General features: G+C 41.8%; 1 protein-coding gene across 1 annotated transcript; it reads left to right on the forward strand.

The window, feature by feature from the left end:
* The first annotated feature begins 7,292 nt into the window (after positions 1–7,292).
* LOC115125193 (SKI family transcriptional corepressor 1 homolog-B) lies at positions 7,293–15,722 on the forward strand. Its single transcript, XM_065022113.1, has 7 exons — positions 7,293–9,122; positions 9,422–9,500; positions 9,588–9,695; positions 9,849–9,906; positions 10,229–10,305; positions 11,250–11,324; positions 15,625–15,722. Exons 1-7 carry the CDS (start codon positions 7,293–7,295, stop codon positions 15,720–15,722), a joined length of 2,325 nt encoding a protein of 774 aa, XP_064878185.1.
* Positions 15,723–16,421: the final 699 nt, after the last annotated feature.

Below are 16,421 nucleotides of genomic sequence, written 5' to 3' on the forward strand. Positions count from 1 at the left end.
CTGTGTCATAACTTATCTTAACCTGCTGTGTCATAACTTCCCCTAACCTGCTGTGTCATAACTTCCCCTAACCTGCTGTGTCATAACTTATCTTAACCTGCTGTGTCATAACTTATCTTAACCTGCTGTGTCATAACTTATCTTAACCTGCTGTGTCATAACTTATCTTAACCTGCTGTGTCATAACTTATCTCAACCTGCTGTGTCATAACTTATCTTAACCTGCTGTGTCATAACTTCCCCTAACCTGCTGTGTCATAACTTATCTTAACCTGCTGTGTCATAACTTATCTTAACCTGCTGTGTCATAACTTCCCCTAACCTGCTGTGTCATAACTTAACTTAACCTGCTCTGTCATAACTTATCTTAACCTGCTGTGTCATAACTTATCTTAACCTGCTGTGTCATAACTTATCTCAACCTGCTGTGTCATAACTTATCTTAACCTGCTGTGTCATAACTTATCTCAACCTGCTGTGTCATAACTTATCTCAACCTGCTGTGTCATAACTTCTCTTAACCTGCTGTGTCATAACTTATCTTAACCTGCTGTGTCATAACTTATCTCAACCTGCTGTGTCATAACTTATCTTAACCTGCTGTGTCATAACTTCCCCTAACCTGCTGTGTCATAACTTCCCCTAACCTGCTGTGTCATAACTTATCTCAACCTGCTGTGTCATAACTTATCTTAACCTGCTGTGTCATAACTTCCCCTAACCTGCTGTGTCATAACTTCTCCTAACCTGCTGTGTCATAACTTATCTTAACCTGCTGTGTCATAACTTATCTTAACCTGCTGTGTCATAACTTATCTTAACCTGCTGTGTCATAACTTCTCCTAACCTGCTGTGTCATAACTTATCTTAACCTGCTGTGTCATAACTTATCTTAACCTGCTGTGTCATAACTTATCTTAACCTGCTGTGTCATAACTTCCCCTAACCTGCTGTGTCATAACTTCCCCTAACCTGCTGTGTCATAACTTATCTTAACCTGCTGTGTCATAACTTATCTTAACCTGCTGTGTCATAACTTATCTTAACCTGCTGTGTCATAACTTCCCCTAACCTGCTGTGTCATAACTTAACTTAACCTGCTCTGTCATAACTTATCTTAACCTGCTCTGTCATAACTTATCTTAACCTGCTGTGTCATAACTTCCCCTAACCTGCTGTGTCATAACTTATCTTAACCTGCTGTGTCATAACTTATCTTAACCTGCTGTGTCATAACTTATCTCAACCTGCTGTGTCCTAACTTATCTTAACCTGCTGTGTCATAACTTCCCCTAACCTGCTGTGTCATAACTTATCTCAACCTGCTGTGTCATAACTTCCCCTAACCTGCTGTGTCATAACTTATCTCAACCTGCTGTGTCATAACTTCCCCTAACCTGCTGTGTCATAACTTCCCCTAACCTGCTGTGTCATAACTTATCCTAACCTGCTGTGTCATAACTTCCCCTAACCTGCTGTGTCATAACTTCCCCTAACCTGCTGTGGCATAACTTATCTTAACCTGCTGTGTCATAACTTCCCCTAACCTGCTGTGTCATAACTTATCTTAACCTGCTGTGTCATAACTTCTCCTAACCTGCTGTGTCATAACTTATCTTAACCTGCTGTGTCATAACTTATCTTAACCTGCTGTGTCATAACTTATCTTAACCTGCTGTGTCATAACTTATCTTAACCTGCTGTGTCATAACTTATCTTAACCTGCTGTGTCATAACTTATCTTAACCTGCTGTGTCATAACTTATCTCAACCTGCTGTGTCATAACTTATCTTAACCTGCTGTGTCATAACTTCTCCTAACCTGCTGTGTCATAACTTATCTTAACCTGCTGTGTCATAACTTATCTTAACCTGCTGTGTCATAACTTATCTTAACCTGCTGTGTCATAACTTATCTTAACCTGCTGTGTCATAACTTATCTTAACCTGCTGTGTCATAACTTATCTTAACCTGCTGTGTCATAACTTATCCTAACCTGCTGTGTCATAACTTAACTTAACCTGCTGTGTCATAACTTATCTCAACCTGCTGTGTCATAACTTATCTCAACCTGCTGTGTCATAACTTATCCTAACCTGCTGTGTCATAACTTAACTTAACCTGCTGTGTCATAACTTATCTCAACCTGCTGTGTCATAACTTATCCTAACCTGCTGTGTCATAACTTATCCTAACCTGCTGTGTCATAACTTATCTTAACCTGCTGTGTCATAACTTCCCCTAACCTGCTGTGTCATAACTTCCCTAACCTGCTGTGTCATAACTTATCTTAACCTGCTGTGTCATAACTTATCTTAACCTGCTGTGTCATAACTTCCCTAACCTGCTGTGTCATAACTTCCCCTAACCTGCTGTGTCATAACTTATGTTCTGCACGTGAATCCAGGAGAAGACTGTTATAACATTATAACATTTTAAATAAATATGTTGTTGTTTTACAGTAACACAAACATTCTGAAACACCTGAGGTTTTTCCTGATGTATTAATGAATTGTAAATATGTATTCCTAAAGCGAATATTGGTAGCCTAAGGTTTAACATTATAGTGAGGAATGATTATGGATAAATACATGTAATTAATTCTAATGCCATTGAAGCCAGCTTTAAGAAATGGGTCAGCATTTCATGGTTCTTATGGGCTTAATGAATATTTATGTAATAGATATGTACTATTATTAAATTGGCGGTTTAATTTTCTCAACGCTTTCATTGTACTAAGAAGGAGAAGCATCTCGTCCAACGTGGAGGTAGGCTATTAGGCTACAATCCCCTATTGACCTGGGGCGCATGCAGCCGACGACCTGACAATGCAATTTCTCCTCCATTCAGGCGGTGTGGCGCGTCGCTCTGACAGATGGGACCACCACTGACTGACAAAACGGAACAACGCAATGTGTTATTAGTCACAGGCAGCCCTCTGCTTGTCTAGCAAAGGATAACTTCCGTTAGCTTTTTATCGATTTAACAGCACAGAGAACATTTTGCGTAATATTCTTATATGGTTATTATTTTTCAGGTTTAAAAGGGTTTAGGAGTTTATTATTCGTGTTTTTTTCCTTCTATTCTCTAAAGCAGCAATCAGCACTTGAAACAATAACAAAGCCCTCCCCGCCAATGTTTCGGTAAAAAATATGAGAGATGGGGCTGGAGAAATGTAACCACTCTCAAATTCATAGACAGAGCCCTGGATTCAGGGACAGACCATCCATGATGTCAACGTTAGTTTGAACCATGTTTTGAGGTTATATACTGTTTGTTTGCATTTACTTTGTTTTTCAAAGTAAATTTACTTTGTTTACATGACAGTTGAACTCATGAGACATTTATAAGTTATATTCTTCAACAATCTATGGGTACATATTATTAATTTGTTTACAAAAAAATGGATGTAGCAACTGCGGATTGATCCTTTAATATGCATTCTACTTCTTTGTGTAGCCTATCACCCGTTTAGACGTTGGGAACATGTACGGCACAAACTGCAGCATTTGGTGCCGTTTTACAAGACATCAAGATTGTGTTCATTTTAATCACAATTTCATGAACATTTAAATTATTTTATTTGACAATTTTATACTATTATCATTAAGACTATTGATTCACACTTTTTCGATGTCAAATTGTGCATGTAAATATTTTAAAAACGTAATCCGTTCCACCAATACAGCTGTTCCGGTGCAGTTTATTCTCGAGGTTACACATGGACCAAGTTCATATCAGACATATAGCTTCAAAACAAAGAGATTGCCCTGATTTAAACTGTCAAAACGTGCTGTTTTAGAACATGCAGCTGTGCTAAACTACAGCTAAACTTAAACACCCAGTTCCTCCTGATCCTATAAGATAATGGCTGACAGTACGGAATCCACCTTGCTAATCATTTAGAGAGATAAATCATTACAGAACAAAATTGTAATTATTATCGGAGGGGAGGAGGAAAGTATCATGCTCGTGAAAGTCAATATGGACCGGTGGGTGCACGGTGACCTATCCGGTTACACACCTGCATCAACATTACAGAGGACCCGGGGAAACCGCATTCCGCGGTGACCTATCCGGTTACACACCTGCATCAACATTACAGAGGACCCGGGGAAACCGCATTCCGCGGTGACCTATCCGGTTACACACCTGCATCAACATTACAGAGGACCCGGGGAAACCGCATTCCGCGGTGACCTATCCGGTTACACACCTGCATCAACATTACAGAGGACCCGGGAAACCGCATTCGCGGTGACCTATCCGGTTACACACCTGCATCAACATTACAGAGGACCCGGGGAAACCGCATTCCGCGGTGACCTATCCGGTTACACACCTGCATCAACATTACAGAGGACCCGGGGAAACCGCATTCCGCGGTGACCTATCCGGTTACACACCTGCATCAACATTACAGAGGACCCGGGGAAACCGCATTCCGCGGTGACCTATCCGGTTACACACCTGCATCAACATTACAGAGGACCCGGGGAAACCGCATTCCGCGGTGACCTATCCGGTTACACACCTGCATCAACATTACAGAGGACCCGGGGAAACCGCACCTATCCGGTTACACACCTGCATCAACATTACAGAGGACCCGGGGAAACCGCATTCCGCGGTGACATGAAAACGTTTAGGCTACAATGGATTGTCAATGTTCAGAGGCAAACCAGTCTTCACTTTACACCTTATTTTTTTTTACACCTTACTAAAACAATATGTTTCTTTAACCAATCTGGTTAAAGGGGGGGGGGGGGTGTTATATGTTGCTTATAACATTTGATAGCTGCCTAATGATTGAACGGCCTTTAAAACAGCCGGATCATTGTCAAAACGCATAGCTCTCTGGAGGCGGTGGCTGCTGGGCTGTGGGAGTCCGTGGGAACTCAACATATGGCCTGTACCCCGTACCCCATCTTGTGAATCTACATTCAATATCAATGTGTCTTCGCTGCCAGTCCACTTTACCACATGCCAAATCCCTGTACACATGTCATTTCAATAACAATGCATGTTTTATTTAGGTGAATGATGTATTGCATAGCTGCAGCAAGAGCTAGAGGCGGGTTGTGTTGTCGTCATTATCACCACCCTGATTGGGTAAAGCGCTTTCAGAAAACACTATGCTGGTTACAACACCTTGTAGCATGTCAAGCATTCTGTTTCAGCGTAGCCTAGTGGTTGGAGCGTTGGACTAATGGCCGGAAAGTTGCAAGATCGAATCCCCGAGCTGACATGATAAAAGTCTGTCGTTCTGCCCCTGAACAAGGCAGTTAGTTAACCGTTGATTGAAAATAAGAATTTGTTCTTAACTGACTTGCCTAGTAAAATAAATACTGGTTAGAACACCTTATAGCATGTCAGAGACCTTTAATAATGTATACATAAAATATATGAATAAGCTAAACATGGACTCTGTCTATAGGCCTATGGATGTGAATCGGCCTATTTGAGAAAATCTACAAATTGGAATAGGATATATTAAATGGCGGAGGTCTCATTTATAAACTAATTTGTTTTTTATATCAAATATTTCAAGAGCTTTTCAGTTTAGTTTATTTATTTATTTTGATAATGATAATAAATACATTTTATATGATTGTTTTACATTTCCTTTTAATTTCTCGTCAAGAGACTGCGGGAGAGAAACGTCTGTGATTGATCGCAGCATAAAGAGTTTTAAATAATTAAAGGACCCAAATAGGACAGTCATTAGCTAACACATACACTCTCCATGGACTGTTGCTTAAAAATATTACACAGTTGCCTCCTGTTAATAACGAATTTCATATGTGGAGCGAGGGGATATGAGACAATCAATCATAGGTACCACTAATATTGGAAGCCATCAAGTCAGTTATTATCATTGTTCAAACCCTGTAATTCTTTATTGTCTCTTTCTCCTAACATTTTATGGAAAAGGTTTCAGGGCCGAATGTAATTGTACCGATAACATCACCGGTAGTTTTGATCGCGAAGGCAAACGGTTAATGTAAAGATGCTGGCACTAAGTGGGAGTGCCTTGCCATTATTTCAGCTGTCACTTGATCTGCGTCGCGGGTGTCGCGGGAAATGTCTTTGTAGTGGAGGTGGCTGCTCCGCTCTACCTCGTGGACACTGTCTTTACACACACACACACCGCACGCACACACACACAGAGCGAGCCTGTCTCGAGTGAGCGCAGTCAGAGGCAGGTACATAATTATTGGAGAAACCTTCCAGTAGAATTCAATGTATTGCTCAAACAACGGGAATATACCGAGTGAATGTAGCTCTTCGTGTAATTAGACTACCACAGTGTATAGCTGTTTTGTTGTCGCTGGCACAAAGGAGTGTTTGTTTTTCCACTGTCCAAAAAGGTAAGCTTCGCTGTAAGGAAGGATTAACGTGTTTTATCCGTTTTACCATGTTGTGTCATTGAAAATCACATTATTTCCTAATGCATTGGGGTACATTCAGAACCATACATTTAATTTCATACAACAATCAATCTATTGACGCAATCAGGAATATTAATCTGCGTGCTCATTGATGGCCTTTTGTAAAATTAGATAGTATCAATTGCATTATATATTTCATGCAGAATTAAAAGTGAATATTACATGTCACTTCATCGAAAAAAATAAACGAATATTTTCTTGAAACATCTTAATTGTATCTCTTTTCAGTGACAGTTTTTTTTTCTGAACTAATTACAAAGAAATGTGCTCACAGGTTCTATCCTCTTGGTTAAAAGCTTCTTGGCATTGCTAAATGTGTTTTCTCCTTTTGCTCTGTACCGTGTTAGCCTCTTAGCTGTCCCTGCTAAGCTATATTCATATATCTCTGGGCCCGGCTAAATTCAGCTCTCATCCGTTAATGACTTGTGCAGGCGGTTAATAGACCAATATCCCCCGAAAAAATGAAATCCGGAGGAACCACAAAACCTTTCTCGTGAAATTGTTATTATTTTGCCTATTGCATTTGAGTATATAATTATTTTTTCTAACCTGTTTATTATTAGTATGGGCTAATTAGGTCTACTGGATCATTATTATGATAAGGGATAGTGCTAATGTTTTTAATAATAATACTAATATTTGTATTATTTTCTGTTGTTTTAGGCTATTCAATGTTATAACAATACTGTTGATGTTTTTTAATCTGGAAAGAGGATAATGATTGTTTATTAACTAGCGTTCATTGGTTAAAAAAAAAGGAGGAAACGAAAATAAACAACATACATTTTCATTATCATGAAAATAACTGTTTTTTTTTTGTCTTCTGCAGGCTTCCAGTAATGGAGTGTAATCCTCCTCAGTTACCTGCGACACGGGACTCCAGCTGCTCTCCACCGAGCTCCAAACAGGACCTCCCAACATTCAACCCCAACATGAAACCCAACCAGGTCAGCGAGACCGCCCTGTATGGAATACCCATAGTCTGTCTGGTGCTGGACCGTCAGGAGAGACTGTGCCTGGCGCAGATCTCCAACACTCTGCTGAAGAACTACAGCTATAACGAGATCCACAACCGGCGCGTGGCTCTGGGCATCACCTGCGTGCAGTGCACCCCGGTCCAGCTGGAGATTCTGAGGCGTGCGGGCGCCATGCCCATCTCCTCGAGGCGCTGTGGGATGATCACAAAGCGCGAAGCAGAGAGGCTTTGTAAATCGTTTATCGGAGCCCACAACCCTCCAAAACTACCGGAGAATTTCGCGTTTGATGTTTCCCACGAGTGCACGTGGGGGAGCCGTGGTAACTTTATACCAGCCAGGTACAACAGCTCCAGAGCCAAGTGTATCAAGTGCTCCTTCTGCAATATGTATTTTTCTCCCAATAAATTCATATTCCACTCTCACCGAACATCAGAATCCAAGTATACCCAGCCAGACGCTGCTAACTTTAACTCCTGGAGGAGACACCTCAAACTGACCGACAAGGGCTCGCCGGATGATTTAGCTCATGCGTGGGAGGACGTCAAAGCCATGTTCAACGGGGGCAGCCGGAAGAGGACGCTGCCCATGCACCGCCACGGGCCCGAACGTTCCTCTCCGTTAAAACCTCACCAAGGACCTTCCAACCTGCCCCGGAGAGGCTCACCGGAGATCCCCCCTAAAATCCTCCGCTGCGAGGACAACCGGGGAGGCATGGGGACTATAGCGAGCATCACGCGCAGCTATCCCATTATCCCGGTGCCCAGCAAAAGCTACGGGATGCTGCAGAACGTGAAGATCCCTCCACCTCTCTTCCCACACCCATACGGGTTTCCGGCCTTCGGGTTGTGTCAGAAGAAGGATGACAGTGGTGTGATGGGGGAGCCGAATAAAGCCCACCTCTCTGGCGTCTTCTCCTGGCCGAGCACCAAGGACAGCGCCTACCACTCTTTCCCCATGTTCTGGCCTACTGCAGACGGCCTGTCCATACCGTCCTTCCCCCAGCCACAGCACCAGGCCCAGCCACACCACCAGGCCCAGCCCAAACAGCCATCGGAGGTCCTGTGCGCCAGACAGAGTGAGCTGGACGCATCCGAGCAGAGTGACAGAAATAGCAACACTCCAAAGGACAGTGTGGGGGATGGTGAGCGGTGCTCCAGCACTCAGTCCACCCGGGATGAGGATGACAAGTCCGGGGATGAGGCGAGGTCAATGAACGGTAAAATGCCCGTTCTACCCCGGAAGATTAGCTATGTCTCCGCATTCAGACCCGTCATCAAAGACGCGAAGAGTATAGCCAAACTATACGGTAACCGGGGGAAGTACAACGGGGCTCGAGCTGGGTATCTGTCACCTGATTTCCTAAGCGAGAGCTCGAGCTACAGGTCCTTATCGCCAGGCAGCGTGGAGAGCGTTGGCGAGACAGATGTGGACGTGGAGACCAATAAGTCACAGGACGATGAGGAGTCACTTCCGCACTCCATTGAGGACTGCAGGAGCCCCCCTGTCCCTGTTCTAAGCCTTTCGCGCGGTGCAGGTTCACCAAACGGCCTTGAATCCATACCTGAGTCAGAGCAGGCCGCTGTGGTCGATTCACAGAGAATGAACCTACCTATACAGGTGGTGCTGTCTTCAAATAGAGATAGACATGGCAAACAGCTGCCGGTCTGCAATAAGACCACGTCTTTTGATGAAGTGAGTGATTGATATGGTCCGTCTCATTCTATTAGATGGCTATTTACATACTAAGGAATATACTATTTAATTGTGATTAATTCATTGATTCCTTAAAAAGTCATCATCCTCTTGCTTTTACACACATATTGGGCTTCTTTTTCCACTTGTATGCGCATGTTTGTTTTGTCTGTGTGAATAGCAGAGAATAAAAGGCCGTTCAAATACACTGTCCAATAGGAGAATGTGTTCCCAATGTCACAGAGCGTTATTGTATGCAAATTACTAATTATCCTCATTATCCTGTCTGATTTATCTAGGTGTATTCACCGGACAGGAGCAGTCCATATGCTTTTGGTTCAGCAACGAATTACCAGACAGACAATGTGAAATCGAAAGGTTGGATGTTGTTCTGTTAATATATATTTTTTAAATAATAAAATAGATGTTGTGAAAAGGAATGACACTTATTTGTTGTTTATTCAGATGACTGTGCCAGTAGAGAGGAGCCATCTTCGACAGTGAAGGAGGTTGAAACGAAGTCGTATAAGGGCCAAAGCCGGGAGGAGGGCCCGAGAGAAGCACTGAACGAGGGTAAGTTTAAGCGCTACACTTGTCAGTTGATAATACGATAATTTTACATTTTCTGTCAGAACTTTAAATATACAAGTATTTAAGCCTATATTTTATTGCCTATTTGTATATTTTTGTTGTACTCTTATAAATGTTGTCTCTGTGTGCATTCAGGCGAGGAAGCTACACACAATGTTAGCATAATCTCAGACAAACATAGAACACTGGCTAAATATAAAACCATTAAATAACTATTCTAATTAATATTCATATTATTATTAATCATACATGTTGGTCTATTAGTTTAAATATGTTATTGTTTATGATATACTTTCTTTAATAATTGGATTGATCCCTACAGAATAGGTTAGAAGAAATAGAACAGCTTCCCCCGAGGCCATTTACCAAATCGCTTAACATGAATCGTTTAACATAAATTAGCCTATACCATTTAACCTACAACATTTACTATACCATTTAGTCTAAACCCCGAAGCAATTTTCAAACTCGTATTAATATTCTATTTTTAACACGTTGGTTCGTTCCTTTTCTACAGACGAATTGCAGAAACAACTCACGGAGCAAGTGGAGCTAAGGAAGAAATTGGAACGAGAATTCCAACATTTAAAAGGTATAATTCAGCAGGCAGGTTTCCATTGATCCAGGTTTATTCGACGCTGGCTGGCTGCTGGCTGGCTGGACAAAAAGCAATGTCGCAAACAAAATATCTAATTGCGACATGTGTAATGGAAACGGCAGATATAGGAGACATTTTATACAAATCAACAACATTTTTATCCGTTCGAAGGATAATTTATCTTTTTGTCGAACTAACTTTATATCATACAAATGATAACGGAAATGGTGTTTTCGGGATAAATTATGATTGCCGAATACTTCTGAAGGCACGTGATGTCATCACGTAACTATAAACTCCACTTTACATTTCATTGTAAATTCCTCGCTTACTGCTTGAAAAATGTATCTATTTTTCAACTATAAAGGTAATGTTTCTTTGCAGGACAAGGATTGTCCTGAGTTTTAAGAATGCCTAAATTGCTTTGCCGTGCTTATCTGGTTGGCTGGCAAGTTTCCACCAGACAATTATTCCAGACGTACAGGAGTGTAAGTGTCAGCACGGTGCAGTTGTAGTTATATACTAGTTAGCAAGTCGGACAACTAGTTAGCAAGTCGGACATTTCTGAGTTTCCTTTTTTTACGATTAGCATGTGAACGCGGTATTAGTGCATGCTAATTTTGTATTGCATGGTTCGATTATAATTGATGTTGCTGTCAAACGCATATGGCTGCAATGGTAATTTAGCTATTTATCACGTCTAAGGGCTGTATCCAGGCACTCCGCGTTGTGTCGTGCTAAGGAGGAGGAGGGGGGCGGGGGGGGGTGTATCGTTGCACCTGCAATGGAAGTTTAGGAAGCTAGATTCCATTTTGCCCGAGTAGGATGCCAGAGTGGCTGGCATATTAAAAGGATGGCTGGCATATTAAAATAATAGCCAAGTAGGCTAGTTTATTGGCTATACTAAAGATGACTAAGCTATTGTAATTTCTCCCCAGATAATTTCAATCATCAGATGAAAAGGGAGCTGTCCTACAGGGAGGAGATGGTCCAGCAGCTTCATATTGTGAGAGGTGAGAACATACCAAACATTCACACGGAGACATACTGGTATAAAATACTAGCTGCTTACAACTTTGTTAGTAAAGTAGGACCATTAAACAACATCAACAAGTGTAAAAAGGGTTATATGAATACATATAATTGGTTGATTGTTCAAATGTAATTGTTTGCTAAATAAATCAATTGATGAATAATCTATCCTCTAATTGTATCTCGATAAACTCAGAACATATGGAGATGTACAGTGGGGCAAACAAATATTTAGTCAGCCACCAATTGTGCAAGTTCTCCCACTTAAAAAGATGAGAGAGGCCTGTAATTTTCATCATAGGTTCACTTCAACTATGACAGACAAAATGAGGAAAAAATAAATCCAGAAAATCACATTGTAGGATTTATAATGAATTTATTTGCAAATTAGGGTGGAAAATAAGTATTTGGTCAATAACAAAAGTTTATCTCAATACTTTGTTATATACACTTTGTCGGCAATGACAGAGGTCAAAAGTTTTCTGTAAGTCTTCTCAAGGTTTTCACACACTGTTGCTGGTATTTTGGCCCATTCCCCCATGCAGATCTCCTCTAGAGCAGTGATGTTTTGGGCTGTAGATTTACATCACTAAAAGAGTGATGTAAATCAGGGGATCCCCCAACCTCTCCTCGTGGACTCCCAGCCATTCAATACATTTGGTCTATTCCACAGCTACCCTACCTGATTCCACTTGTCAACTAATCATCAAACCCTTGACTAGGCGAATCACGTGAGTTAGTTCAGGGCTAAAACAATATGGTGAACTGTCCCCAAAGTGTGAAAGCCACTGATGTAAATCCTAGCTCTTAATATATTCTTCTGTCCCTTACATATAGACACATTATGCAGTGAGCTGGAGCGAGAGAAAAAGGCTCGCTATGCTATTCAACACAAGTTGAAAGGTAACTGATATGAAGCTTGTAGGAATATGCTAATAAATATGCAGTGCATTCGGAAAGTATTCAGACCCTTTGCTATGAGACATGATAATTGATCTCAGGTGCATCCTGTTTCCATTGATCATCCTTGAGATGTTTCTACAACTTGATTGGAGTCCAATTGTAGTACATTCAATTGATTGGACATGATTTGGAAAGCCAAAAACCTGTCTATATAAGGTCCCATAGTTTACAGTGTTGACAGTGTCTCAGCAAATGCTAAGCCATGAGGTCGAAGCAATTGTCCGTAGAGCTCTGAGACAGAGATGTTTTATTGTCCCCGGCACAAGGTGCACCTGTGTAATGATCACGCTGTTTAATCAGCTTCTTAATGTGCTATACCTGTCAGGTGGATGGATAATCTTGGCAAAGGAAAAATGCTCACTAACAGATGTGAACACATTTGTGCAAAACAACTGAGAAAAATCAGCTTTTTGTGCATATTTAACATTTCTTGGATCTTTTGTTTCAGCTCATGAAACATGAGAACAACGCTTTACATGTTGTGTTATTATTTTTGTTCAGTGTGTTAATTTAATTAATTAATTAATATACAATACCAGTCAAAAGTTTAGACACACCTACTCATTCAAGGGTTTTTCTTTATTTGGACTATTTTCTACATTGTAGAATAATAGCGATGACATCAAAACTATGAAATAACACATATGGAATGATGGACTGTCATTTCTCTTTGCTTATTTTGAGCTCTTCTTGTCATAATATGTACTTTGGTCTTTTACCACAGGGCTATCTTCTGTATACCACCCTTACCTTGTCACAAAACAACTGATTGGCTCAAACGCACTAAGAAGGAAAGATATTCCACAAATAACTTTTAACAAGGCACACTTGTTAATTGAAATGCATTCCAGGTGATTACCTCATGAGCTGGTTGAGAGAATACCAAGAGTGTGCAAAGCTGTCATCAAGGCAAAGGGGTGGCTACTTTGAAGAATCTCAAATATAAAATATATTTAGATTTGTTTAACACTTTTTTGGTTACTACATGATTCCATATGTGTTATTTCATAGTTTTGATGTCATCAGTATTATTCTACAATTTAGAAAATAGTAAAAATAAAGAAAAACCCTTGAATGAGTAGGTGTGTCCAAACTTTTGACTGGTGCTGTATATATGAACAAAAATGTGAATGCCACATGTGAAGACATCTAACCCTTTAGCCACAGCAAAACTACCTGTTCACACGTAAACATCCCTAACTAGGTGTGTCCTTTTGAATGAAATCTGCAGTTTATATAAAATATATATAAAAAACATTTTTACTGCAGTTTTCATACACAAGGGACACACATAGGAATGTGAACCTGTGAACAGACAGTCTTGCTGTGGCTAAATGGTTTGTAATTCTGCAAACATGCAATACATTCGGAAAGTTTTCACACCTCTTGACCTTACCAGATTTTGTGATGTTACAGCCTTATTCTGAAATAGATTCAATTACATGTGTTCCTTGTCAATCTACACCCCATAATGACAACACAAAAACAGGTTTTTATTTATTGGACATTTATTTTAAAAAACAAAAAAAACGGAAGTACCTTATTTACCTAAGTATTCAGACTCTTTGCTATGAGATTCGAAATTGAGCTCATGTGCATCCTGTTTCCATTGATAATTCTTGAGATGTTTCTACAACTTGATTGGAGTCCACCTGTGGTAAATTAAATTGTTTGGACATGATTTTGAAACGCACACACCTGTCTGTATAAGATCACACAGTGCATGTCAGAGCAAACACCAAGCCATGAGGTCAGTAGAGCTCAGAGACGAGGCACAGATTTGGGGAAGCGAACCAAAACATTTCTGCAGCATTGAAGGTCCCCAAAAACACACGGGCCTCCAACATTCTTAAATGGATGAAGTTTGGAACAACCAAGACTCTTCCTAGAGCTGGCCGCCTAGCCAACCTGAGAAATCGGGGGGGAAGAAGGGCCTTGGTCAGGGAAGTTACCAACATCCCAAATGGGCACTCTGACAGAGCTCCAGAGTTCCTCTGTGGAGATGGGAGAACCTTCCAGAAGGACAACCATCTCTGCAGCACTCCACCAATCAGGCCTTTTATGGTAGAGTGGCCAGACGGAAGCCACTCCTCAGTAAAAGTCACATGACAGCCTGCTTTGAGTTTGCCAAATGGCACCTAAAGGACCCTCAGACCATGAGAAACAAGATTCCCTGGTCTGTAAGTCGCTCTGGATAAGAGCGTCTGCTAAATGACTTAAATGTAAATGATGAAACCAAGATTCAACTCTTTGGACTGAATGCCAAGCATCACGTCTGGAAGAAACCTGGCACCATCCCTACAGAGAAGCATGGTGGTGGCAGCACCATCCTGTGGGGATGTTTTTCAGCTGCAGGGACAGGGAGACTAGTCAGGATCAAGGGAAAGATGACCGGAGCAAAGTACAGAGAGATCATTGATGAAAACCTGCTCCAGAGCCTCAGGACCTCAGACTGGGGCAAAGGTTCACCTTCCAACAGGACAACGACCCTAAGCACACAGCCAAGACAACGCAGGAGTGGGTTTGGGACAAGTCTCTGAATGTCCTTGAGTGGCCCAGCCAGAGCCCGGACTTGAACCCGATTAAACATCTCTGGAGAGACCTGAAAATAGCTGTGCAGTGACACTCCCCACCTGACAGAGCTTGAGAAGATCTGCGGAGAAGAATGGGAGAAACTCCCCAAATACAGGTGTGATTAGCTTGTAGCGTCATACCCAAGAAGACACGAGGCTGTAATCGCTGCCAAAGGTGCTTCAACAAAGTACTGAGTAAAGGGTCTGAATACCTATGTAAATGTAATATTTTTTTAATTTTTAATTTTTTTATTTTATAAATTAGCAAACATTTCAAAACAACTGTTTTTACTTTGTCATTATGGGGTATTGTGTGTAGATTAATGAGGGGGAACAAACTATTTAATCTATTTTAGAATTAGGCTGTAACGTAACAAAATGTGTAAAAAGTCAAGGGGTCTGAATGCTTCCCGAAGGCTCTGTCCATAAACATACAGTCTGTTAATGAAGTTGTATTACATTTTAGAGCATGGCCTTGATTCAAGTTGACCCACAACTGCCTTTAACTACTTTTGAATTCAAATAGGCTTGTCAAGTTACATTTACTGAGGAAAAAGAGAATGAACTTAAATGCGTTTTGAAAACACATCAACAGAAAGTAATTGTGCATTGTGAGGACCACACACACACACACACACACACACACACACACACACACACACACACACACACACACACACACACACACACACACACACACACACATCTAGTGGATCTATTTAGTGTCTATTCCCTTTCTTCCCAGAAGCTCACGACGCGCTACACCAATTCTCCTGTAAGATGCTGACTCCTCGTCACTGCACTGGAACCTGCTCCTTCAAACCTCCTCTTCTACCACCCTAGTCCCTTCCCACAGTCCGCCGTGGAGCCCCATCCGTTTGGAAAGCAAGACTACTACCACCCTAGCCCCTTCCCACAGTCCGCCATGGAGCCCCATCCGTTTGGAAAGCAAGACTACTACCACCCTAGCCCCTTCCCACAGTCCGCCGTGGAGCCCCGTCAGTCTGGAAAGCAAGAATACTACCACCCTAGCCCCTTCCCACAGTCCGCCGTGGAGCCCCGTCAGTCTGGAAAGCAAGACTACTACCACCATAGCCCCTTCCCACAGTCCACCGTGGAGCCCCATCCGTTTGGAAAGCAAGACTACTACCACCCTAGCCCCTTCCCACAGTCCGCCGTGGAGCCCCGTCAGTCTGGAAAGCAAGACTACTACCACCCTAGCCCCTTCCCACAGTCCGCCGTGGAGCCCCATCCGTTTGGAAAGCAAGACTACTACCACCCTAGCCCCTTCCCACAGTCCGCCGTGGAGCCCCATCCGTTTGGAAAGCAAGACTACTACCACCCTAGCCCCTTCCCACAGTCCGCCGTGGAGCCCCGTCAGTCTGGAAAGCAAGACTACTACCACCCTGAAGACTAGGCGTACAGTATCCAAAATTCTAGGCAGGGTCTGAGTTAGGATAGACAATTTAACACGAGAGAGACATGGTCTGAGTTAGGGTAGACAATTTAACACGAGAGACGGTCTGAGTTAGGATAGACAAT

The sequence above is a fragment of the Oncorhynchus nerka genome, linkage group LG9a (genome assembly GCF_034236695.1).
Source record: "Oncorhynchus nerka isolate Pitt River linkage group LG9a, Oner_Uvic_2.0, whole genome shotgun sequence".
NCBI classification, from domain to species: Eukaryota; Metazoa; Chordata; class Actinopteri; order Salmoniformes; family Salmonidae; genus Oncorhynchus; species Oncorhynchus nerka.

Excerpts from the sequence above, each read along its gene's own strand:
- LOC115125193 (XM_065022113.1), top strand. The coding sequence starts at position 7,293 with ATGGAGTGTAATCCTCCTCAGTTACCTGCGACACGGGACTCCAGCTGC. Across the intron at positions 9,696-9,848 it reads GAGAGAAGCACTGAACGAGG|GCGAGGAAGCTACACACAAT; the intron begins GTAAGTTTAAGC and ends GTGTGCATTCAG. Across the intron at positions 10,306-11,249 it reads AGAATTCCAACATTTAAAAG|ATAATTTCAATCATCAGATG; the intron begins GTATAATTCAGC and ends ATTTCTCCCCAG.